Genomic DNA, 20,196 nt, shown 5'->3' with positions numbered 1-20,196 from the left:
AGATGCCAAGGCCACCATATTCTCCATATTAGAGTCAATTCTAAAAACAGTTGTAGTTGCTAGATTGTCCTTAAACCTATTAGGTCAAAGATCTATTGATTCACAAAATGAGTTTTAAAAATGTAGTAGTGATCTACTTCCACCACTAAAGCATTTCTCTTTCTTTGTTGGCAAAGGGTAGTTCTCCTACAAATCAAGCCAAAGATCCAGAAGAATCCTTTAAAATTGTCCAGTTTGACCTCTCAATAAATGCCTGGATCCCTCATGTCCAGCAACTAAGCAGCTGTTCTCTGAGTAAAGGGTCCTCCAGAGCAGCCTATCCCCATTTTGGACAGTTTTATCTCATTCATCCTTTTCCTAAGCCACAGTTTGGGTACTTAGGCTTTCCATTTTTATTCTCGTAGCCACAAAGAACAAAAAGGCTTCTACTTGTGTATTATATTTTTTAACACATTGTGGACTTTTACTGTGTCCTTTTTGCATCTTCCCTTTAGATCTTGAATATTCTCAGTAAGTTTGTTTGTTCATTTACTCATCATTTATTTACTGAACAATACTATATGCCAGAGAAAGCACCAAGAAACAAAGATGAATACTACACAGTTTCCTTAGTTTGAAGGAAAGATAGACTCATAAATATATAAACTCAAAATAATGCAGTGCATGGCATAGATAAACACAAAACTCCTTAAAGATTTAAAAGGAGACTAAATTACCCAGAGAAGTGGAGTTGGAGTAATTATTTAATATTTTCTGTAGCATGTGCCTTCTGAGCCTTATCTTGGATAATGGGAAGAATTGGGCTGGCAAAGGGGAGATAGAATGTTTCTGGCAGAGAAAACAGCATGAATAAAGGCCAAGAGACAAATCATGAGGTGAACTGTACAGGAAAGAGCCAGCAGCTCAGTTGAGTATTTCTGCAGGTGAAAATGTAAAGCTAGAAATGAAGGTTAGGAGCTAGGTAGTGAATATGTTTCTCAAATGGCAAAATTTTCAGTGCCTTCTCCAAAAATATTGATATTTTCAGAAGAAAGTATTTGCATATCTCCCAATCTGTGCTCTCCTCTTTCTCTACCCCCTTACTCAAGAAATGATTATATCCGAGGTGCCAATTCTAGTAAGACCAATATACTCCAATTGATGTTCTTGGAACTAGACCGAAATTACAATGAAGATGCTCATCTTTCCTTCCAAAACCTCTAGATCTTACAGAAACTGCCTCACAAGTCACCTAACATGCTATCCTGATAACTATATACATGACAATGTAGTTGATATTACAGTAAAAATGTATTGATTATCAGATGCCAGACTATCACTGCCTTTTCTGCTCTTTCTTGGATTCCACAAAGGGAGAAATCATCTAGTCTTATTCCCTGTAGCCTTAGCTTCCCTGTAGCCTTACACATAATAGATACTCAAATAATACTGTTAGAGTCATCTGGTGTCGAGATACTTAAAACCAAGAATAGCTTCACCTGCACTTGTGGTAAATTCTTATCACATCCAGTTCATTTTGCTTTCTTCATTCAAGCCTTGTCTGTGTCCTGGACCGGGCAAACCCTTTACCATCTCAGGGATTTTACATATGTTCTTCCTTTGCCTGGAATGTTCTGTTTCCTCCCCAGGTTCCATCCTGACCCCCTTAAAAGTAACTAACTGTTTTTCACCTTCAGGAAAAGTCCTTGTGCTTCCTTCCTCTGTTGGCCACTCCTACATTCTGCACTTCCTCTTCCTGTGCCTTATAAACTGATATATTCACTGCTATAGTCCCAGAAACTAGTCCAGTGCCAAGCACAGAGCTGATGTTTAACAAGTATAAAATATATTTATGATTACATGACTGCTACTGAGTATTGTTTCTGTTCAATGAGCATTGGATTTTTCCAAAGAAAAACAGAACTAGAGAAATGTCAGAAGTATAAAGACATGGGATTTTAGTTGTTATGGTTGAATTATTAATTTCAACCCTTCAACATAAATGTATGATTGCAAAATCATCCTTCTGGAATTCTTATTATTTAGCCAATAAATATTGCCAAACATAACCTTGACATTTGTAGTGATATAACTGTCAAGTTACAGCTGATTTTATCTTGACATTGAACTTTTCTGACTAATTGACTATCTTAATTAATTTTTCTGGATTAACTACTAAATTTTTCATCCTCATCTCTTTTTATCCAAGAGCAGAACTTAATCAGGTAGTTTTAAATTTAGTAAGCTATCTTGGTTTTAGTGAAATCAAATATCCAGTGATAGAGAACTAGTTAAATAAATGATAGTATGTGACCTTGATGAAATATTATTAGCAATTTAAAATGGATAATTATAAACAGTACCTAGGTATATGGATATGGCTTAAAATATAATGTGAATTAGAAAAAAACATCCAAACATAATATGGAAACCTAATGTAGCAAGGGAGATATAGATAAAAATATGTAAATAATAAATATGTTAAGTAAGATGGCTTGTGAATTTGGGGAAGACTTTTAAGTATGTCTTAATACAGATTTTAGAAGGTTATATGTACATTGGATGTCAATTACTATAATTTACATGAGTAAGTATGAAAGCTTTATTAGAATATAAACTATCAAATTTACATGCTGCAGTAGTAATACATTCCTTGTCTATATCTATTGCAAATTAAAATCTGTTTATTGCTAAAAAATATCTCACATTCATTAACTCTAGAAAGGAGACCTGCCTTCTGAAGTCAAAGCTTCTTGTTACATAAAGACTCATTTATTTGATGTATAACAATACTGGAAATAAAACAGCCAAATTTCACTACTCTACTAAATCAATTTCCACATAGCTGGTTTCCTTCCATTCTTTTTCATATATAATTTTCACAATTGACATTAATATTTTTGCATATAACACAATTTGTAAGCTTTTATTTCCTACTTTGTAATGATCATTTTAATTGCTGTATAAAAAAATACTTTCCCTAAATGCCAAAATATAAGGCCCTTGGAATAAGCAAAAACGTAAGGCCCCTTAAATTCTTGCAATGCAGAAACGAACTTGAGTGTTTTTTCTGACCTTCCTTTGTCTGCTGACAGTGCACTTTATAGCTTTGCATTAGAAGACTGTTATCACCTGATATCCATTGGAGTGGTAAGATGATAACGGGTAGTGCAAGGGGAACTAGGTTTAGGTGACAGCCATATCATTTAATGTCTACGTATTGTCTCTCCAGGGGAATTCTGGCCTGGGATTCAGTATTGCTGGAGGAACAGATAATCCTCACATTGGAGATGATCCTGGCATATTTATTACGAAGATTATACCGGGTGGTGCTGCAGCAGAGGATGGCAGACTCAGGTAAAGCTCTGAAACGTTAGAATTATTTGGAAAGTAAATCTGCCACATCAATAAGACATGTTTATACCTTTGGAGAATAATAATTTTACAAGGCTCTGTACTTGAAAGAAATGGCTGTCAAAGCAAGCTTTCGATAATGACTTTGCAGATTTCTTATTACTCACTAAAATTCAACTAGTATTTAATTTCTGTTTGTTGATGAGCACTATATTCAACATTCAGCCTGGCTCTGTAAGGAGAGTATGCAGATAAATCTTTTGTTCCATGAGGCCTTCATTCTGGCTAGAAGGAAGAATACTCAGAGCTGGTGAGCAAATAATAACATGTTTCAAAAACACTATGCTGTAAGTAGTATTAACAAATAAGGCAATGGTATAGATACTGTGTGTAGTCATAGATTCAGCAACCACTTGTAAGAGCTTTCTGCAGGAGTTTGAACAGAGAGTATTAAAACTATTCCATAGGAAGATTCTATACTGGGTCTTAAAAAATAACTAAGATTCCACTAACCCCATAAATCTGAATAAGGACACAGGGGGAGAAAGAACAAATTATCCCAATGAAGAGAGAAACCAATTTGACTTTGATGAGGACCACAATGTGAGGTTAAGTAGGTAGATGGAGCAGAGCAGATACTGCTCAGCATACAGTAGTGGCTGCTAGAACCAGGGCCTCCACTCTTTAAAGAACTGAAGATTATTTGGGTAACTAAGGGTCACACACATTGGATGATTAGTAAATAATATAAAATTCTATCAGAGATCAAAGCACTAGCTAAAAGGCATTGTAGATTGGAACAATTAGAAGAGATTTGCGTGGGGAGAAAAGCATGTCCCAGTGTTATTTTAGTACTTCCACTACACTGTGAATCCCATTTGGCCAAGAAGTTATATATAGAAGTGCATCAATAAATTCTTGCTGAATGAATGAGTTTTTGAATTAATTAGTTAATTAATTAATTAAAGGAGATGAGGTAGGAGGGTAAATTAATGAGTAAGAAAAGGGTGGGTAGCACAAGCAAAGTCCTGTAGGTAAGAATGACTAGCTTACATAGAGCCACAGTGGGGACTGTGAATTAAGCATTGCAAATGTTAGCTTTGTAGCCGTTCCTTAGTCTGTTTTCTCATTAAACATGAGTAAGCTAGTTTACTGTTTTTCTTATAAAAAAAGCCAAGAACACTTGTGTTCCCTATCTACTTGTTCCGACGCAGTGATTACTTAGAACAGCTTGTGGAAGAGAATCACAGATTTTTTTTTTCAGGGGCATCTGAGTCTCCCACCAACATGAAAAATATGAATGACACTCCCACAGGAAACACATGGTTTTTAACAAAAGAATTTTCAAACTAAATTGGTGAGATTAATTTCTGAGTAAGGAAATACACATGCTACAGAGTGAACAGTTTGAAACAGATACTATGTAATTCTTATGAGTCATCTTGGTGACTGGGTTTGCTAATACTGATGGCTGGAGAAGCTTTTCTAAACTTTGAAAAGTTTAGAAATAGTAGTTGGAAGATTGCTCTGCAATCAATGGTCCACAACCACAACCTCATACCACTCTGCCTAGAACTAGGAGAACTTCTCTCTCTTAGCCAAATTCCCGCCCCAAGTTTGGGATAGAATAGCCTTTATGTTAAACATGCTTACCCTACAGTTAAGAATGAAAAGTGGCAGTGACACCATTGTTTGCTTTGCAAATATGGGTGGCAGTATCATGCCTACCGAGGTAAAAGGAGTTCTGCTACAAGGAGCATCCAGTAGTTATAAAGAGAATAAACATAATACTAGCTAAAGTTTATTGAGCTTTTTATGTCTGTAGGGCATTGTGCTAAGATACGTAGATAGAAATAAAGATGACATAAACACATACAGTCTTCTATATACTCACAATATCCATATGAGGTAGATACTGTTATTTGACCATAATATTAACCCATGAAATTAAGGCTTAAAGACTAAGAAGATCACCCAGCTAGCTTTGAATACACCCAAGAATTAATCCTGAATATCACTTGTGTACTCTCTAAACTCTTGTTCAACAGTAGAATCTTCTGTATCATGTGGTCTTTGCCTAAAAACTCCTAAAGGGAAAGGGACTAACACACAAGCCCACCCAAGAAGTCCTTTCTCACTGTGGCAGGGGCACTGTTCAAAGATAGGCCAACGAGCTGTGAGGAGTACTTTCTATCTCCCCATTAGTGCTTTGGACAGGGGAGCAGCACAGCACAATGAGCTCTGGAAGGATATAGGTTCTAATCTCTGTATACTAATATAATTGGTCTTGGAAAGTTACACTCTTTTAGTCCCTGTTTTCTCCTCCATAAAATGATGACACTAATATCAACTCCACTGAGTTGTTCTGAGGATTCAGTGAGAAAACTTATGTCCCCAGCTAAGTCAGTGTATATTAGATACTCAGTAAATATTAGCAATATCTCCCCCTTTTCCCTAACTGCCCTCCTACTCTCAGTGGTCTTTCCTCTTGCTCTTTCTACTTGTCCCTTCCATCTTTCTTTCAGCCTCCTTTCAGCTACCCTGTCTTTCCCTAAGGTTCCTGTTCTTTTATGTCCATAGCCCTTTTTCTCCTGCTTATAACATGGAATTAAAGGCCATTTAGAAATAGGTATGGTTCTAACACAGGTTCTATATTTCTGTTCTTGAGTTTATAATGTAATCAACTAACTCTGCTGTTTCCTTCACTTAAAAAAAAATAAGCTCACAAACTAAGCATGGTTATGTTTTACTTAAAAAATTCTTTGTTCTTTCGTGTGTTAGAGACTCTTAAAATTTTTAAGTATGTCTTTTCCACTATAAATTCCACTATATAGTGTCTTTTCCACTATAAATTTCCACTAGAAATTATATTGTTGAAAATCAAATAACACTAAAGTTTACAGAGAAGCTGAAGCCCAGGAAAGTGCGGTGATGGGTCTGCTCTTGAAGGAATAGAAATTTGGATTCTACAAGAGTGGATATATTATAATCAGATCAACAATAATAATAGCAGAGGCCAACATAGTGGTTCAATGTGCCAAGTACTTTTCCTGGCACATTAATTCATTTATTCAACAACTCAATGACACCCACAATTTTATTATTCCCATTTTTCAGATTAAAAAACCTAGGTACTGAGGTGCCTGGGTGACTCAGTCAGTTAAGCATCTGACTCTTGATTTCAGCTCAGGTCATGATCTCAAGTGGTGGGATTGAGCCCAGCATCCAGCTCTGCATTCACCAGGGAGTCTGCTTGAGGTTCTCTCTCTCCCTCTCCTTCTGTCCTCCCCATCTCTCTCTCTCTAAAATAAATAAATAAATAAATAAATAAATAAATAAATAAATAAATAAATAAATAAATAAATAAATGAATAAATAAATATTTTTTGAGAAAAAGGAAAAGAAAAAATCAAAGCATTAGAGGTTGAATAATTTGCACAAGCTTGTATGACTAAGAAATGTTAGAGCTAGAATTCGAACCCAGGTAGTCTCACTACAATGTCCATGTCATTGCTTTCTATATTATGCTGGTGGGGAGCAGGGAGACACTTGAAGACGCACTACAGTAGGCAGCATTCTAAAAATGCCACTCCTCAGGAGTCCACATCGTAATCCATAGAACCTGTGTCTACCGTGAGATATCACACCTGTGGTTATGCTATGTTATGTTGTAATACCCAGTTGACCTTAAGATAGGGGAGAGTATTCAAGTGAACATGATCTAATCATGAATTTTAAAAGTGGAATGCTTTCTCTGGCTGGTGGCAGAAGTCGGAAATTCAAAATGTGTGAAGTACTACTTGACACTCTGTTACTGGTTTGAAGACAGCGGGAGGAGGTCATGTGAGAATGTGAGAAAGGCCTCCATGTGAGAAAGGATGAGAAGCAGACAGCTAACAAGGAAGCAGAAACTTTTCTCTTACATCTGCAAGGAGCTGAGTCCTGCCACACCGATGTGAGCTTCGAAGAAGACCCTAACCTCCAGATGAGACTGTTGCTCAGCTGACGGGGATTTCAGTCTGTTAGAACCTAAGCAGAGATTATAGCCATGCTGCACCAGACTTCTGATCTGTGTAAACAGTGAGCTAATAAGTGGGTGTTGTTTTAAGCTGCAAATTTGTGGCGATTTTCTAAGGAGCAATAGAACACTAATAAATACACCATTCTAGGAATTCTAAGTTCATTGTCAAAAGTCTTCCTGTGCGAGCTCAATCACACTCAGTATAAAGTGAGTGTGAAGGCTTAAGACACAGATGAAATGCGAGGTGATTCTCTCCCTGAGATTAGACCCCAAAATGAGCTCAGGTCTCAGGAGTTGCCCCAGATGAGAGATATAAGAGAAAGAACATACTATTTGGAGTAAGGGGATCTGGATTTCAAGTTCTGATTTCTAGCTGTGTGACTTTGGGATTCTTTTTTAGGCTCTCTGTGTTCCAGTTTTCTGACTGGTTAAATTGGAGATAGGAGCATAGAGCTCAGGAAGCTACGTTAAAGATTAAATGAAATAGTGAGCGCGAAGGAGCTATGCAAAATTCAAGGCCCTCAACACAGCTCATTCTGCCAGGCCAGCCATTTAACAGCATGCTGAACTTGTCACAAGTCTGTGACTGCCAGGAAAGGACACTTATGGTAGAAATCTAAAATAACCTCCAATGAACCACAGCCTGTATGATTTCTTCCCCTTGAGTGTGGGCAGAACCTGTGAATATGATGGAATAGTACTTTCATGATAATATTGTTTTATTTGGCGGAAGAGATTTCACAAATATAATTAAGGTCCCTAATCAGTTGACTGAGTTAATCAAAAGTGATTATATTGTGTCAACCTCACCTAATCCAGTGAGTACTTGAAAAGCCAAGAGATTGTCCTGCTGGCCCAGACAGAGCAAACTTCCATGTTATGAGATCTGTAGAGGGGGCCATGGGGCAAGTACTTGAGGGCAGCTTCTAGGAGCTGAGAATGGTCCCCAGCCTATGCCAGTAAGATGGAAGATGTCCGTGATATAGCTAAATTCTGACAATAGCCCCATGAGCCTAGAAGACGAACCCATGATCCTGAAAGAAATGATATCCAGCTGAGAAAGCAAGCAAACAAAGCAAATCATGACACCCTGATTGCAATCTTGTGGGATCCAGACTGAAGGATTCTACTAAGCTGTATTCAAACTCCTGACACATTAGAACTCTGAGATAATAAATGTATGTTGTTTTGAACTTTAAAATTTGTGGTAATTTATCACCCAACAATAAAAAATGAATATGAACACTATGGAATTCTGATTCTGAAACTCCCTTATGTCTGGGCTGCAGAGTGGTTTGCCAATTACAGGCCTCTGAACTTCAGAAACAATGAGCAGACCTCACAGCTCATCTCAGGCCCTTTTCACACTTGGAGACAAGAGGCAAAAAGCACAATGAGAAGCAAGGGAGGGACCAAGGTCAGAAACAGGGAAGAAACTAGTGCCCCAAGGGGAGAGACAGCAGAGATCTGTTTCATCTGATGGCTGGAGATGTGAGTCTGAGCTAGAGTGAGAGAGTAAGCCAGAGCTATAGGGAAAATAAGGAATGAGGGCTGAGTTAAGAGGCCATGCAAGAAAACACATAGTGGTTTAGATGAATTTCTTTGGACAGTGATCTTTTCCCCCATATAACTTCTTTTTTAAATATAACTTATTATGTATGTGTGTTTAGGGAAATAATAATTGCCTTTATGTGATATATATTTATATATAATGCAGAAGAGTAGGAAAAAAATTTTAAACACAGCACATTCATTTTTATACTACATGGAGTCAACCACTGTTAACATGTTTTGTGCATTTATTTCTGTTTTTTTTCACTATTTTTAAAAATTTTGTTTAGATCATGTTCTGTACAGTTAGTATTTGCTTAACTCCACACAACCTTACTTCATAAACCTTTGCCTAGATAATTTTTAAAAACCTCTACAGCTATTTTAATTATTGCTTAATAATATATTTACTATTCACATTGTTAAGAGTTTATCTTCAGTTTCTTAGCATTTTAAATATTTTTCATAATTTCCTTAGAATATATTTCTAGTCGTAGAATTTCAGGACCAAAAAGTATGAACACGTTAGAGTTTTGACACATATTGCTAAATTTCCTCCAAAGAAAGTTTGTACTAAATTTTATTTCTACGAGCAATGTTGGAGAAGGCCTATTTTATAGTATGTTGTCAGTATCACATGTGCTTATACATATGTAATTTTGGGCTGTTTACCAAGGTAAAAACTGACGTATTTCCTTGCTTTACTTTGCATTTATTTGACAGTTAACAGTAAGATTGAACTTTCCAAAAATGTTACCAGCTATTTGTATTTTTTCTTCTGGAAGTAGTCATTAAAATGTGATAACATTACCTATCTTTAAGAACATTTTAGAAAGAACATTAGGTTTTCTTCCAGAGCAAAATAGATATATCTCCATGCTTTGGAGAATGATTTTTATTTCTACTTTTGTTTCTGAACCATAAAAATGCCCTTTGTGTGGCTTCAAGTCCCTGGATTGCTACAGACCAATATTGATCTGTCATTCTGAGGAAGAACTGTCACATGACAGCCTCCGTTTGGCGATGCAGCAATGACATTTTACACAACAGTGCATTTATTAAACCCATCCACAGCACAAAAGCAGCATGTAGCAGGCAAAAAAGATGGCTGCTTGCCAATTTCCTGACAAGTGACACAATTTAATCTCTCAGCCCTCAGCACAATAATTTCTATTCCTAGACAAGATGAAGAGAAAAAAAAAACAAGTTTACTTTAAATCCATTGCTTCATTTGTTCCTTCTGTGTCTGTTTATGGTTAAGGTTGGCTTTGTCCTTATGAAATCCAAGACAACATACATGTTGATTTCAAGTAAGAATAATATTGACCATACTGAGATTTGAAAATATTGATCAAATTTGAGAGGTCAAGGATCAGTGTTTCAAGAATACAACTCCCATGTATAAACCACAGCATTTTTTTTTTGTCTGTCATTTGGTAACTCACTCTCTGATGTTTTTCATTAATAAATATCCATTGACTCATTGTTAAACACTGGTGACTTTTAAATAAGAAAATAAGGAGAAAGAGAGAGAGGAAAGGAAAGAAAAGGAAGAAAAGGAAGGAAAAGAAAAAAAATGATCATCAGGAGCTGAAGACAATATATAACTTGGAAATAGAAAAGAAAAACATAAACTTAATATTTTGTGGGCAAATAAAAGCACCAGGCAGAAGAAAAAGAGCAACTTCCAAGCATCACTTATACCCAAGACCCACTTTCAGATTATTTAAGGAAATAGATTTTCAGTAAGTAAACTGCATAGGAGATTGCTAAATTTTTAGATTACCTGTCCACATTGAACTTTCCAGTTCGGATGATTGCAAATTAAAACCTTATGAGTCACCAAGTCCAACCTATCAATTTCCATCATAACCTAACGGATTATTGCATAAAATAAACATAATGCTACATTTTTCAGACAGAGACTCTCAGTGTCTTCAAAACCAAGTGAACTTTTCTTTCATTATTGATTTGAGAGTAAAGCAGGACATAAATCCAACTATTACCCTGAACAACATCTTCATAAGAGAGATATCCTTAGTGCAAATGATACCAGTGCCAACTTAGAAATATGGTGGGGGTGGGATCTCAGTGGACTTTCTTATGGATTATTTTCTTTCATGTCTACCTACAAGAATGAAAGGGAGATGGAATATCCCTGTGTCTTTTAATTTGCTCTATCAATATTATCAGCCCTGAATGGGCTGACAATCTTTTGGACAAGAAAAATATCATTTAGCAAGTGGTACCATGGTGACTGGTAATGGTAAGTCTGCAACACAGGAACATTTCTAAACAAGAAGAATAATTTTAGCTACCTAAAACTGGTAGGATACCAGATACCTGTGTAGAGTCTTTCATAACTAGAAAGGCATGTCCAACAATTTTCCTATTTTGGTCAAGTATTATATAATCTTAAAAGATAAACCTTTCAATTGGTTTAACAAAATAACTTTATGGCACACATGCCTCTCCCACCCTTTTTTTTTTTTTGTAACAAACTATACCAAGACTTCTAGATATCTACATGCAAAACAATTAAGTTGGACCCCTACCTCCTACCACACACAAAAATTAACTCTATGTGGATCACAGGAGTAAATCCTTATGAGTGACCTTTGAATTAGGCAGTGGTTTCTCTTTTTTTACATTAATTTTTATTTAAGTTCGATTTGCCAACATATAGTATAACACACAGTGCTCATCCCATCAAGTACCCTCCTCAGTGCCTGTTACCCAGTTACCCCACACCCCCCACCTCCCCTCCAGAACCCTTTGTTCATTTCCCAGAGTTAGGAGTCTATCATGGTTTGTCTCCCACTCTAATTTTTCCCACTAAGTTCCCCTCCTTTCCCTTATAATCCCTTTCACTATTTCTTAAATTCCCCATATGAGTGAAACCATATGATGATTGTCCTTCTCCAGTTGACTATTTCACTCAGCATAATACCGTCCAATTACATCTACATCGAAGAAAATGGTGGGTATTTGTCCTTTCTGATGGCTGAGTATTATTACATTGCGTGTAAATATATATACACACACACATATATATGTGTGTGTGTGTGTACACATATACACATATATATCTTGATGAAATCCCAATAATTCATTTTTGCTTTTGTTTCTCTTGCCTTCATAGATGTATCTTGCAAGAAGTTACTGTGGCCAAGTTGAAAAAAGGTTCCCTGTATTCTCCTCTAGGATTTTGATGGATTCTTCTCTCACATTTAGATCTTTCAACTATTTTATCTTTGTGTATGGTGTAAGATAATGGTCTAGTTTCATTCTTCTGCATGTAGCTGTCCAATTTCCCCAACATCATTTATTGAAGAAACTGTCCTTTTTCTAGTGAGTATTCTTTCCTGCATTGTCGAATATTAGTTAACCATAGAGTTGAGGGCCCATTTCTGGGTACTCTATTCTTGAGTACCCCTTGATCTATGTGTCTGTTTCTGTACCAGTGCCACACTGTCTTGATGATCGCAGCTTTGTAATACAGCTTGAAATCCAGCATTGTGATGCTCCAGCATTGTTTTTCTTTTTCAATATTCCTATGGCTATTTGGGGTCTTTTCTGATTCCATACAAATTTTAAGATTATTTGTTCCAACTCTGTGATGGAAGTCCATGGTATTTTGATAGGGATTCCATTAGACATGTAAGTTGCCCTGGGTAGCATAGACATTTTCATAATATTTATTCTTCCAATCCATGAACATGGAATAGTTTTCCATCTCTTTGTGTCTTCCTCAATTTCTTTCAGAAGTGTTCTGTAGTTTTTAGGGTATAGATCCTTTACTTATTTGGTTAGGTTTATTCCTAGGGATCTTATGGTTTTGGGTGCAGTTGTAAATGGGATTGATTCCTTAATTTCTCTTTCTTCAGTCTCATTGTTAGTGTATAGAAATGCTGATTTCTGTGCATTGATTCTCTGTCCTGTCACACTGCTGAATTGCTGTATGAGTTCTAGCAATCTTGGGGTCGAGTCTTTTGGGTTTTCTATACAGTATCATGTCATCTACAAAGAGGGAGAGTTTGACTTCTTCTTTGCCAACTTGAATGTCTTTTATTTCCTTTTGTTGCCTGATTGCTGAGGCTAGGACTTATAGTACTGTGTTGAATAGCAGTGGTGTGAGTAGGCATCCCTATCATGTTCCTGATCTTAGGGGAAAGGCTCTCAGTTTTTCTCCATTGAGAATGATATTTGCTATGGGCTTTTCATAAATGGCTTTTAAGATATTCAGGAATGATCCCTCTATCCCTACACTTTGAAGAGTTTTAATCAGGAATGGATGCTGTAAAAAAAAAAAAGGAATGGATATTGTATTTTATCAAATACTTTCTCTGCAATTGAGGAGATCATGTGGTTCTTATTTTTTTTCTCTTGTTGATGTGATCTATCACGTTGCTTGTCTTATGACTGTTGGACCACCCTTGCATCCAGGGTATAAATCCCACTTGGTCATGATGAATAATCTTCTTAATGTACTTTGGATACTATTGGCTAGTATCTTGGTGAGAATTTTTGCACCCGTGTTCATCAGGGATATTGGTCTATAATTCTCCTTTTTGGTAGGATCTTAGTCTCGTTTTGGAATCAAGGTAATGCTGGTCTCATAAAATGTGTTTGGAAGTATTCTCTCCCTTTCTATCCTTCGAAACAGCTTTAGTAGAATAGGTATTATTTCTTTTTTAACCGTTTGATAGAATTCCCCTGGGAAGCCATCTGGCCCTAGACTTTGGTGTCTTAGGAGGTTTTTGATGATTGCTTCAATTTCCTCATTGTTTCAATAGCCTGCTCAGGTTTTCTATTTCTTCCTGTTTCAGCTTTGGTAATTTGTGGTTTTCCAGAAATGCATGCATTTCTTCTAGATAGCTGCTCATAATACATTTTTAAAATCATTTGTATTTCCTTGGTATTGGTTGTGATCTCTCCTCTTTCATTCATGATTTTATTAATTTGAATCTTTGCTCTTTTCTTTTAATAAAGCTGCCTAGGGGTTTATCTATCTTATTAATTCTTTCAAAGAACCAACTCCTGGTTTTGTTGATTTGTTCTACAGTTCTTCTGCTCTCTATTTCATTGAGTTCTGCTCAATCTTTACTATCTCTCTTCTTCTGTTTGGTGTAGGTTTTACTTGCTGTTCTTTCTCAAATTCCTTTAGGTACAAGGTTAGCTTGTGTATTTGAGTTGTTTCCATTTTTTGAGGGAGGATTTTATTGCAATGTATTTCCCTCTTAGGACTGCTTTTGCTATATCCCAAATATTTTTTTTAAGATTTTATTTATCCCTTCACAAGAGACAGAGAGAGAGAGAGAGAGGCAGAGACACAGGAAGAGGGAGAAGCAGGCTCCATGCAGGGACCCTGATATGGGACCCACATCCCACATCTCCAGAATCACACCCTGGGCTGAAGGCAGGCTCTAAACCTCTGAGCCACCCAGGGATCCCTGTCCCAAATATTTTGAATGGTTGTATCTTCATTTTCATTAGTTTCCATGAATCTTTTTAATTTTCCTCTAATTTCCTGGTTGACCCATTCATCTTTTAGCAGGATGCTCTTTAACCTCCATGTGTTTGAGTTTCTTCCAAATTTCTTCTTGTGATTGAGTTCTAGTTTCAAAGCCTGTGGTCTGAAAATATGCAGGGGATAATCCCAATCTTTTGGTATTGGTTGAGACCTGATTTGTGACCCAGAATGTGGTCTATTCTGGAGAAAGTTCCATGTGCACTTGAGAAGAATGTGTATTCAGTTGTGTTTGGATGGAAAGTTCTGTATAGGGATGCCTGGGTGACTCAGCAGTTCTGCACCTGCCTTCGGCTCAGGTCATGATCCCAGGATCTGGAATTGAGTCCCATTGGGCTCCCTGCGAGGAGACTGCTTCTCCCTCTGCCTGTCTCTGCCTCTCTCTCTCTCTCTCTCAGTCTATGTCTCTCATGAGTAAATAAATAAATCTTAAAAAAAAAAAAAGGAAGAAAGTTCTGTATATATCTGTGAAATCTGTTTGGTCCCATGTATTCTTTAAGGCCCTTGTTTCTTTGTTGATGTTCTACTTAGAATACCTGTCATTTGCAGAAAGTGCTGTGTTGAAGTTTCCTACTATTAGTTTATTATTATCTAAGCATCTATTTACTTTGGTTATTAATTGATATACTTGGCAGCTCCCACATTAGAGGCATAAATACTCATAATTGTTAGGTCTTGTTTTTGGATAGACCCTCCAAGTATGATATAATGTTCTTCTTCATTTCTTACTACAGTAGTTACTAGAAAATTTAATTTATCTGATATGAGGATCACTACCCCAGCTTTCTTTTGAGGACCATATGAATGGCACATGGTTCTCCATCCCTTCATTTTCAGGCTGCAGGTGTCCTTACGTCTAAAATGAGTCTCTTGTAGACAGCATATAGATGGGTCTTGCTCTTTTATTTAGTCTGATACCCTGCATCTTTTGATGGGATCATTTTCCCCATTCATGTTCACAGTAACTATTTAAAGATATGAATTTAGTGTCATCATATTACCTATTCAGTCTCTGTTTCTGTGGATTTTTTCTTTGGGCTCCCTGTTTCTTTTACAGGGCCCCCCTTAATATTTCTTGCAGAGCCGGTTTGGTGGTCACATATCTTTCAGTTTCTTCCTATCCTGGAAACTCTTTATCTTTCCTTCTATTCTAATGACAACGTTGCTGGATAAAGTATTCTTGGCTGCATATTTTCTCATTTAGTATCCTGAATATATCCTGCCAGCCCTTTCTGGCCTACCAGGTCTCTGTGGAGAAGTCTGCTGTTAATCTGATATTTCTCCCCATATAAGTTAAGAATCTCTTGTCTCATGCTGATTTAAGAATTTTCTCTTTGTCTTTGAAATTTGCAAGTTTCACTATTAAATGTCAAGGTTTTGGATGCCATTTATTAATTTCTCTATCTGTTTGATCTAAATCCCTGTTTCCTTCCCCAGATTAGGGAAGTTCTCAGCTATGATTTGTTCAAATATACCTTGTGGTTCTCTCTCTCTCTCTCTCTCAGCTTCTTGTGGAATGCCAATTAGATGTATATTCTTCCTTCTCCAGCTATCATTTATTTCCCTAAGCCTTTCCTTGTGGGATCTTAACTGATTTTCTCTTTTTTTTTCAGCATCCTTCCTTTGCATCAACTTGTTTTCTATGTCACTCATTCACTCTTCCACCTCATTAACACCAGCAGTTAGAGCATCCAGTTTGTATTGCATATCTGTTAAAATATTCTTAATTTTGACCTGATTAGATCTAAATTCTGCAGTAATGGAGTCTGTAGAGTATGCTTTTTTCCAAAGCCTCCAGTAGCTTTATAATTGTACTTCTGAATTGAGTTTCTGATGTCATATTTAAATCCAAGTTCTGTAACTCTATGGCAGAGAGTATTGTTTCCAGTTAATTCTTTTGTGGTAAATTCTTCCTTCTAGTCACTTTGCCCAGTGCAGAGTGGCTGTATGAGAGGGCTGAGTCAAAAATATCAACCACAACCTAAGTAAAATACACCCTAGATGATTCTGAAGAGGTCAGAGACCAGAAAATAAGAAAAAAGAAGAACAGAACGAAATAATACAAGAGCACCACTATAGTGAAAAACAAATTTTAAAACAAAGTACTAAAAATAAAAGGCCAAAAACCAAAAACAAAGAAGAAAAAAGAAAAAAATAAGGAAAAGAGAAAAAAGGGGGTATCGTGGTGGTGAGGAAATGGTTGAGAAGAGAGAACGTGGTCTACCTGAGGGGCCCTGGAAGGTGATCCTCTTGGTTCTGAGTGTATTTTGTTCTGTATGTTAGAAGATGCTCAATCCCAAATTTATATAAACCAGCAATTCTTATATAAAGCCCCAACACTGGCCACAAAAATAAACAAGATAAAATAGGGAGGCAGAATGGGAAGGAAGAGAGAATATAATCTCACAGAATGAACCAACATGGTATTCCACTTGGTTCTGGGTACATATTGGTAGTGTTTTAGAAGGTACTATATCCCACCGTTGTAAAACAAAATGAGGCAGAAAAAACAAAAATCAAAAACAAATATCCATATCTCGTATATCTACCATAATTAAATTGAATACATTGAAGGGAATCCAGAAGTGAAAAATATGTATAAGACATGTAATTGTAGAAATATGAAAGTCAAAAAGGAAAAAACTTAAGAATGAAGAGTTGGTAAAATATTGTAGTTAAGGTGGGAAAAGAGAAAAAATATTGGAAATCTTTATTCTGATATAAAAAGGAGTTCTAATGGAAAAAGTAAAAAAGAGAAAAGAAAAAAAAGGACCCTCTAGTTCTATATACTATTTTCCCTCAGTCCTGGAGCTTTCCGGTGCTGCTTGGTCAGTAAACGTGCTCTTCCCCTGTTCTTCCAGCTGGTCTTCTGGGGGAGGGGCCTGCTGTGCCGATTCTCCGGTGTGTGTACCCAGGGGAGATGCCCCACCCCCTGCTGGGTGCCACTTAGGGTGAGCTTTTTACCCCATGAGGCCCTTGTTCCCTGGTGGCCCTGCCCCTCCCAGGCACAAGGTGAAACAAGGAGGAAAAACAACAATGGCGGTGGCCAGATTTCCAGCTCTGGAATCAACTCCCAGGGAGTAACTAACCACATTCTCCCCGTCCTCACTGACCTAGATGCTCCTGGAGGCAGCGAGGGTGCACTGATCTGCACAACTTGGGGGCACCCAGTGGCAGGAGAGTCCTCACTGTCCTGTGCCCTCCCACTTCCACCTTTCCCGGGGGGAATGAAGGATCACCGGCTTTGTTCGCTTGGGTGCCCTGGGATCTGGGGCCCTGTGCCTCTGGACTCGCCCTCCCACGGACTGCCTTTCCCAAACTAACAGAGGACAGCCACCTCTGTTCATTGCCAGCCTCTAGGGTAAAGGCAGCTCCATAGCCAGCCCACATAACCGACTGGCTTCTCCCAAATGCCCCAAGGCCTGCAGGCTCCAGCCCTTTATTGATATCAGCAATTTGCAGTGAGTTTTCTCCCTGGCACCCCTCCTCTTATAGTGACCCCAGAAATCTTGAGGCCTCACTGCCCTCCTGCGATTCTGCCCGATTTCCCTGCTGAGCACTTTTCCTTCCTAGAAAACTCTGGCATGGATTTTTAAAGTTCCCGCTTCTCCAGGGCTGGGCTTTCCTGCCCCAGAGGCTTTCCATGCTCCACTTTAGCCATGCTACTCATGGTTCCCCTCCCCCATTTTATTCTCTTTTTATTGTTCACCTTTCTACCTTGTTAGAAGTGAAAAATCTTCTCTCTGTAGCATTCCAGCTATTTGCTTTTTAAATCTCAGTTCAAATTCGTAGGTGTTCAGGATATTTTGAAAGTTATCTAGGTAAGTTTGTGGGGCCAGGTGAGTTGAGGACCCCTACTCTTCCACCATCTTGCCCCTCTCAACCGCAAAAGGTAGGCAGTGGTTTCTTAATATGACAACAAAAGAAAAACAGATAAATTGGATTTCATCAAGATGAAAAATTTGTGCTTCAAAAAGTATCATCAAAAAAAAAAAAAGAAGTAGAAGAAGAAGAAGAAAAAACCAGAGTATCATCAAGAAAATTAAACACACACACACACACACACACACACACACAAAATGGGAAGAATATTTGCAGTAATTCATTTGATAAGGAATTTGTATCCAGAATATATAAAGAACTTTTACAAGTCAAAAATAAAAAGACAGATAATCTAGTTAAACAACCAGCAAAAAATTTTGTATTAGTTTTCTATTTCTACTGTAATGGATTACTATAAACTTCATATCTTAAAATAAACAAATGTATTACATTATAGTTCTGGAGGTCAGCTACTCAAAATCCAACTCACTGAAACAAACGGAAGATGTTGCAAGGAAGCTCCAGAGGATAATTGAGGAATCCATTTTCTTGTCTTTTCCCAGTTTTTTAAGGCCACCTGAATTCCATGGCTCATAACCCTTTTTCCTCCATCTTCAAAGAGCATCAGTCCAATCTTTGCTTTTGTTATTGTATCTCTTCTCTAACTGTAGCTCTACTGCCTCCTTCTTATAAGGACTGCTATGTTCACATTTGATTCACCCAGATAATCCAGGATAGTCTCCCTGTCTCAAGATCCTTGACTTAATCATATCTGTAAAGTTTCTTTCATCTATAACATAATATATTCACAGGTCAGATATTAGGTCTTGTACTTTTTTATAGGGGATTGAGAGGGATTATTTAGCCTACCACAAATTTGAATAGATATTTCTTTAAAGAAGATATACAGATGGCAAATGTGCACATAAAAAATTGTTCAACTTTATTCATTCGGGAAGTGCAAATCAAAACTACAGTGAGAAATGAATTTACACCCAGTAGGAAGGCTATAATCAAGAAGATAAATAATAACACATATTAGCTGGGATATGGTGAAACCAGAAACCCTATGCACTGCTGCTGAGAATTCAAAGTAGTGCAACCACTTAGGAAAACAGTCTGTCAGTTCCTACAAAGTTAACAGTTACCACGTGAATGGCAATTTGACTCCAAGGTATATACCTAAAGAGAATTGAAACTTATATTTACACAAAAGCATTATTTATAATAGCCATAAAGTAATAAACAACTCAAATATCTCTTGATAGGTAAATGGATAAATAAATTTGGTATATCCATATAGTGGAAAATTATTCTGCCATAAAAAGGGATGAAGAACTGATGCATACCACATCATAGATGAAACTTGAAACAGTGTTCTATGTGGAAACAGTGTTCTATGTGAAGGAAACCAGATACTAAAGGCCACTATTGTATAATTTTTATTTCTATGAAATGTCCAGAATAGAGAAATTCATATAGGTGGAAAAGTAGATTAGTGGTTGCCAGGGGCTGATAATGAGCATGGGATTTCTTTAGGACATGATGGAAATGTTCTAAAATCAGATAGTTGCTAATAATTGAATAACTCTGTGACTGTACTAAAAATCAGCAAATTGTATACCTTATAAAACCAAAATTTAAAATATGGAAATTATATCTCAATAAAGCTATTATTTAAAATATCCAGTCATTCTTTTCTGGGATAAAATATTTACTGTTGGGATCCCTGGGTGTCACAGCGGTTTAGCGCCTGCCTTTGGCCCAGGGCACAATCCTGGAGACCTGGGATCAAATCTCACGTCGGGCTCCCAGTGCATGGAGCCTGCTTCTCCCACTGCCTATGTCTCTGCCTCTCTCTCTCTCTCTCTCTCTTTCTCTGTGTGTGTGTGTGTGTGTGACTATCATAAATAAATAAAAATTTGAAAAAAAATATTTA

General features: G+C 37.2%; 1 protein-coding gene across 11 annotated transcripts in view; it reads left to right on the top strand.

Annotated features, from left to right (window-relative positions):
* DLG2 (discs large MAGUK scaffold protein 2) overlaps positions 1–20,196 on the top strand; it is an 885,772-nt gene that overhangs the window by 301,472 nt on the left and 564,104 nt on the right. For all 11 annotated transcript variants that reach the window (XM_055320441.1, XM_055320437.1, XM_055320439.1 and 8 more), the window contains exon 4: positions 3,212–3,336. In XM_055320441.1, coding sequence (XP_055176416.1) covers positions 3,212–3,336 — 125 coding nt within the window. The remainder of the gene's footprint in view (positions 1–3,211; positions 3,337–20,196) is intronic.

This window comes from Nyctereutes procyonoides, unplaced genomic scaffold (genome assembly GCF_905146905.1).
Source record: "Nyctereutes procyonoides isolate TBG_1078 unplaced genomic scaffold, NYPRO_anot_genome, whole genome shotgun sequence".
Classification (NCBI taxonomy): domain Eukaryota; kingdom Metazoa; phylum Chordata; class Mammalia; order Carnivora; family Canidae; genus Nyctereutes; species Nyctereutes procyonoides.
This window is presented reverse-complemented; position numbering and strand designations above follow the sequence as displayed.